Source organism: Ursus arctos, unplaced genomic scaffold (assembly GCF_023065955.2).
Source record: "Ursus arctos isolate Adak ecotype North America unplaced genomic scaffold, UrsArc2.0 scaffold_16, whole genome shotgun sequence".
NCBI classification, from domain to species: domain Eukaryota; kingdom Metazoa; phylum Chordata; class Mammalia; order Carnivora; family Ursidae; genus Ursus; species Ursus arctos.
This window is the reverse complement of record NW_026622830.1, coordinates 56,597,485-56,603,484: the sequence shown is the minus strand read 5'-3', so window position 1 is coordinate 56,603,484 and position 6,000 is coordinate 56,597,485. Positions and strand designations below refer to the sequence as shown.

At 46.5% G+C, this 6,000-nt stretch overlaps 1 protein-coding gene across 1 annotated transcript in view; it reads right to left on the bottom strand.

Annotated features, from left to right (window-relative positions):
- Positions 1-4,186: 4,186 nt before the first annotated feature.
- The window catches only part of LOC125282002 (focal adhesion kinase 1-like), a 97,138-nt gene continuing 95,324 nt past the window's right edge, over positions 4,187-6,000 (bottom strand). The window contains exon 7 of the mRNA XM_057312991.1: positions 4,187-4,386. Within this exon, the coding sequence (XP_057168974.1) occupies position 4,386 (1 nt within the window). The 3' untranslated portion in view covers positions 4,187-4,385. The remainder of the gene's footprint in view (positions 4,387-6,000) is intronic.

Sequence of the window (6,000 nt, the reverse complement as noted above, 5' to 3'; positions counted from 1 at the left end):
CTGTCAAGGAAACACGTGAAGAGATTTAATGCAGCTCAGCCCCGTGTGGGACATTTGGCAAAACTGATTTCTAAAGCGGGAGGCATGGTGGCCTCTTCACCAGGAAGGCTGAGAGACGCACCCACCAGCCCAGGTCTTGTGGTCGGGGTTTGCCGCCTCCCAGAAGGTCCAAGCTGCCTGAGGGGGAAGAGGACAAGCCTCTGGGAGCTCCCTCATCCATCCTGGTCCCTCCATGGAGAGAGGCCTACTCACCTGGAAACCTTCCCCCACGTGTTCTCGAGGCGGTGAATGGAGACACTCTGCAGAGCCGAGAGGATGGCATGTAAGGAGGAGTAGTTCCTCAGGGCTTGACAGGCCTGGGGAGGGAAGAGAATGGGCTGTCATGTGGGGAGCCAGCACCTGATTGGCTCTCAAGCTTCAGTCCCCCTCAGGGGAAGGCGCTCCTGCTGGAGGAAGCCGCTGTCCAGGGACCTGCCGAAGGGCACACGTGAGGCCCAGAGGAGGAGGAGGATTTTACCTCACTCCAAGGAAGGAGCCAGGCAGAAACGGAGCATCCCAGCATAGGGCCACGCAAGGGGAGGTCAGCATGCCCCTGGACCAAAGAGCCTAGGGACTGCACAGTCCTAGGGCAAAGACCAGGGCCTTCCACCCTGAGACCTGATCAAGGGAAGAGCAGTGCCCGAGACTCAGGAGAGCACCTCGGCTGGGCTTCCCATTGCATACCTTGGCCACCTTGATCCAGTGCTCCACCACCATCGCCCTATCCCGGGCTGTCATGCTTGGGTTGCCAAGGCAGGTGGTGATGACACACTTGGCCACACCGTTGAACTGGGCGACAGTGGCCCGGACTGTGGGTGCCAGGTGCTCACTGCCAGGCTTGTTGCGCTTGGACCAGACGGAGCCCAGGCACTAATGGGGCAGCAGCTTCTTGAACAGCTCCTAGAGAACAGGGGGACCTTGGTTCACCCAGCCATTTCCCATGCAAGACGCATGTCCTACGTAGGGGTCACAGGTCAGAGCTGGACCTCAGGGAGCTGAGAATCTGGCCTGAGCCTGGGTGGAGACCGTGGATTTCATTCCATTGTTTTTCACTGAGGGAACAGGGTAGAAGGACAACAGCCCCAGGCATGTAAAGCTCCACTTCCCAACAGAAGCAAGGCACTTCAATATCCCCCTCCAGTCCTGCAAACTATGTGCATTATTCTCTTTTTCTGTGTTGGAACAGCGCCACACTAAGATTCACGCTGCTCAACAACATGATGCAGCTGTGCGATTACTGAGAATCTATTTGTTTTAGGCTTCTAACAAAATATCTATTTTCTCTCTTTTGAACATATATCTCACTCAGTAGTGACAGCTCAAGTTCTTTTTCACAATGAATGATTCAGAAATAAGTATCAAAAACAGATTTGAAGAGAACAGAAGAGACAATTAAAAGATACGGAAACATCCTACTTAATAAAAGGCCATGTATTTATGTTCTGAGTCGAATTTTAAAGCTTTTAAAACATTTTATTCCTATAAATCCATCTTAGATAGCAACTGGACCTCACAGAAGCACTTAAATAAACGTTTACCAGTTGTATCCTGGCGAACAATATTTCTTGCTTTCTCAGCTCCCCGTGCCCCAGATGTGGTGGCGCTCCTCGATAGCACTGGCTCGGCCACATCCGGGTGGCTCCGCCAGCTGAGAGAACAGGATCTCCCCACGGTGGCTCCTTTCGGAGAATAGAACACAGCCTGATAAAGGATAAGAAAAGAAAAATAATCTAAAGGCTGACTTCCTTATCATTCATTGCATAGCCTGTGTTACTCAGCAGATTTCATAAATCCAACTGTATATAATCGGCAGCTTCTCTTGTTGCAAAATTAGGTATCACTTCTCTGCTTTCCTCTCCTAGAGCTCTGGTCAAGTATTTCAAATGAGTGGTCAAGGATCCAAGAGAAATACAGGAGATAAGAGACCAAGACAGAGATTTCTGCACAGGTAATGTGCTGGTGGCTGCCACCTATGGGTGGTTTTCACACCCAGGTTCCTGAGAGTATATTTTGTTTCCACAAATCCAGTGCTTAGAAGGCAAGTATTTTTATAATGAACATTTGAATTTATTTTTATTTTTAATTTAAAAAATTTTTTTAAAAAATATATTATGTTAGTCACCATACAGCACATCCCTGGTGTTTGATGCAAAGTTCGATGATTCATTAGTTGCGCATAACACCCAGTGCACCATGCAATACGTGCCCTCCTTACTACCCATCACCAGCCCATCCCATTCCCCCACTCCCCTCCCCTCTGTAGCCCTCAGTTTGTTTCTCAGAGTCCATAGTCTCTCATGCTTCATTCCCCCTTCTGATCACCCCCCTTTCTTTATCCCTTTCTTCCCCTACTGATCATCCTAGTTCTTATGTTCCATAGATGAGAGAAATCATATGATAATTGTCTTTCTCTGCTTGACTTATTTCACTTAGCATTATCTCCTCATAAGCAAGATGATAGATCAATCAGAAATATTTGCCAAAGGCATTAATTACATAATTGAATTCATTCTGTATCATTCCATAAACTGTTTTTCAGATTGTTTACCTTCCTATAAATAAATACAGCCACTCACAGACTGCAGCGAAGATATTATAAGAATCAGTCCCATTAATGACATGTTTATATGGTTAAGTAATCACCATAATTGGTTCACACCTCCCCACATCCACATCCTCTGTGGGCCTCTCCCACAATGACCCTGGGCTTCATCACATGATTTGCTTTGCTAGCAAAATGAGCAAGCAGAGATTTGAAATGCGTTGGAAAATCTGGGCTTGCCCTGTTGCTGCTCCTGGAAACCTAAAACCTCACCAAAAAAGCCTGAGCTGGCCTGCTGGGCAATAAAAGGTATGTGGCCAAGTCCCCCCATCACTGCCCCAGCTGACAGCTGGCCAACCCTAGAGCTGCCTGGCTGATTATTTGACAGCCTAGCTGACTACAAACACAGAAGGGAATCCAGCAGAACTCCCAACTGTGTCCAACCCAAACTGCCAACTCATAAAATCATGATTTAAACAACTGGCTGTTCCTTTAAGTCACTATGTTTTGGGGTGATCTGTCACACAGGAAAAGCTGATACAGTCTATAATAAGGCTATTGTTGAGGCTATAGTCTACCCAAAGCAAGCAATGTATACTTTATGCATCTTGGGAGAAGAAACTCCTCCCAAGTTTTAGGACCAAGAAAAGCTATGTATCACCTAAGCTGTCGATGTTCCCCATTTGTAATCTGTGATCCTCTGCTGTAACCCTGTGAAGATCAGAGTCACATCTAAGCTTGCTCCCCTTCTCCCTCCCTAGCAAGAATAGGGGGCTCTCTGGCATGCATTCTGGCATCTTAACCACTCCGGCAACTCCGCTCCCTTTAAATTTGCCCCAGTGTCCTTACCCATTTTATCTATTGTATTATAGGTACTTCTATGAACTGCCTCAAAATCTTTACACAATAAATTGGAGTACAAGGGAATTAATCCCAAGACTGTGTCACAGCCTTAAAACAGTAATGAAGACAAATTGTTGTCCCCAGTAGAAACCACCATGGATGTTTTCCACCTTGATCTGACTCGAGGTCTCAAAACAACTTTTATCTAGAAACAAAAAAAGCCAAAATGACTCCCATCTGAAACACTCAGAATTTTTCTACCTTGCCTAAGCAGGCACTGGAATACGTCTTTCTAGTGTGGTGCCTGGAGCTGGACTTTCCCAGCTTCAATTTCTGGCTTTCCCACTTCTCAGCTAGGTACCTTGAGTGAGCCCATCACCATGGACTCTCTGTACTTCAGTTTCTGTCTGTGATACCTGGATAGTAACTCAGAAGTTACCAAGAGGGCGAAGAGAGAGAATACATACAAGCACGAGCCATTATTATTATTCCTGTTGCTACTACTGCTACTCCCCTTCATCTTCTTTCTTCCTCCACAGCCCCTTCATAAATTCATCATCCTTACTACGAGGACAGAGTGCTATGAAACACCATCCGACACCACCATTAAAAAGACACGGCCTGTATGGTTTATTCCAAAATTCCATGCATTAATTGCCTATATGTATAGACACACTCCGCCTCCATCTCAGACATCTGGTATTTCTCTGTAAGAGTAGAAGTACCTTTGTCTCGCTGCTTCTTTTCCTTTTGTTCACTTAGTTTGTCTAGAGGTAGGTTTGTCATCTCAACTCCGTAACAGTTCTCGCCAGCACTGCTGTCTAGGAGTCCATGACGTTGGCCCACTCGTTTATGAGTTCTTCCCATTCCGTGAGGGAGGACAGCACACCAAGGAAGTCATCCCAGAGCTCTTGAGAAATGTACACACACAGGTTTGCTCGGATCCACGCCACCATGAGTGTCTAAAACCAACAAGCCAACAAGAGAACTGAATCACCCTCATTTGGAAGAAGAATGAGTTTTAACAAAATATTTTAAATTACTAGGAATAAAATGAACTTTAAAATAAAAAGCACTTGATCTTGATTTTCTTTTAGCGTCTCAAAATTTATTTGATCAACTGTAATCAGGATCTGAGCTACGGAGAAATCAGCTATTATCATGAACAAAACTACTGGTTCAAAATCCCCTGGTGTCTGCAGCTAGTCCTGGCTGTAACTTGGGAGAAGACAAAACTCTCGGTATAACAACTATTCTACTTCTTTTTTTTTTTTTTTTAAAGATTTTATTTATTTATTTGACAGAGAGAGAGACAGCCAGCGAGAGAGGGAACACAAGCAGGGGGAGTGGAAGAGGAAGAAGCAGGCTCCCATCAGAGGAGCCTGATGCAGGGCTTGAACCCTGAACACCGGGATCACGCCCTGAGCCGAAGGCAGATGCCCAACGACTGATCCGCCCAGGCGCCCCTGGAATTTACATCCTAAAATAATCATTTTGATTCCTGTGGTTTCTGTACCAGTGAACTTGCTACCTGATGGGATTCCTTTGGGCCCACCCTCCCTTCATGGGAGAAAGGAAAAGGCTGGACTCCACAGCCCTAGGGGCCCCTGCCAGGTCAGTCCTGCCTCATTTCTATGCTTTCCACCAGGTGCACACAGAGCTTTCCCTTTAGTGCTGACTCAAGGACATCCAGAAAAAGCATCCAGGGGACACCTGGGTGGCACAGCGGTTAGGCGTCTGCCTTCAGCTCAGGGCGTGATCCCAGCATTATGGGATCGAGTCCCGCATCGGGCTCCTCCATTGTGAGCCTGCTTCTTCCTCTCCCACTCCCCCTGCTTGTGTTCCCTCTCTCGCTGGCTGTCTCTATCTGTGTTAAATAAATATATAAAACTAAAACTAAAAAAAAAAAAAAGAAAAGAAAAAGCATCCAGAACACAGGTGTGGTAACGGGGCCCCACTGAGGACTTCCAGGAGGGAAGTGGCCACCAGAGCTGGTTTGCAGCAGCCCTGAGCACTGAGCACAGAGGCCAAAGCCCACTGACAGCAGGGCTGACCCAGCCAGGCCGCCCCAGGGCAGCGATGGGTGGGAGGAACACGTAAAGGACGGGCTGGAGAGGCATTTTACAACTAGAACTGAGGGGCATGAAGAAAGAGGGTTACAGAGTGGCTCTGAGGTCTCTGTTGCTGACAACGTCTGAAAGCACCTCCTAAGCTGGAGTGATGCGCTCATCATGGGACGGGGGCGTGGGAAAAACCCACAGCACTGTGTACTTTCGGGGTATTATAAATACAGAGACACCAAACAAAAACAAAGGAGAAAAACGAAAACATTTCGCATAAGCACATTTTCATGACGCCACTATATGTTTGACGGTACTATTATTCGGTCATTCTGACAGTCTGTCATTTCAGATAATTGGTTTACCAAAGTGAATTCAAAGCTTCAAATTGGAAGCAATAAAAATCAGTTAACAGCATTTCAGAGCAATTAACAACCGCTCCTGGGCTTATGAAGAAGGATAGAAAACACCAGTTGCATTGCTTTTCCACAAAGCAGTCTGATGACAATTTAAAAT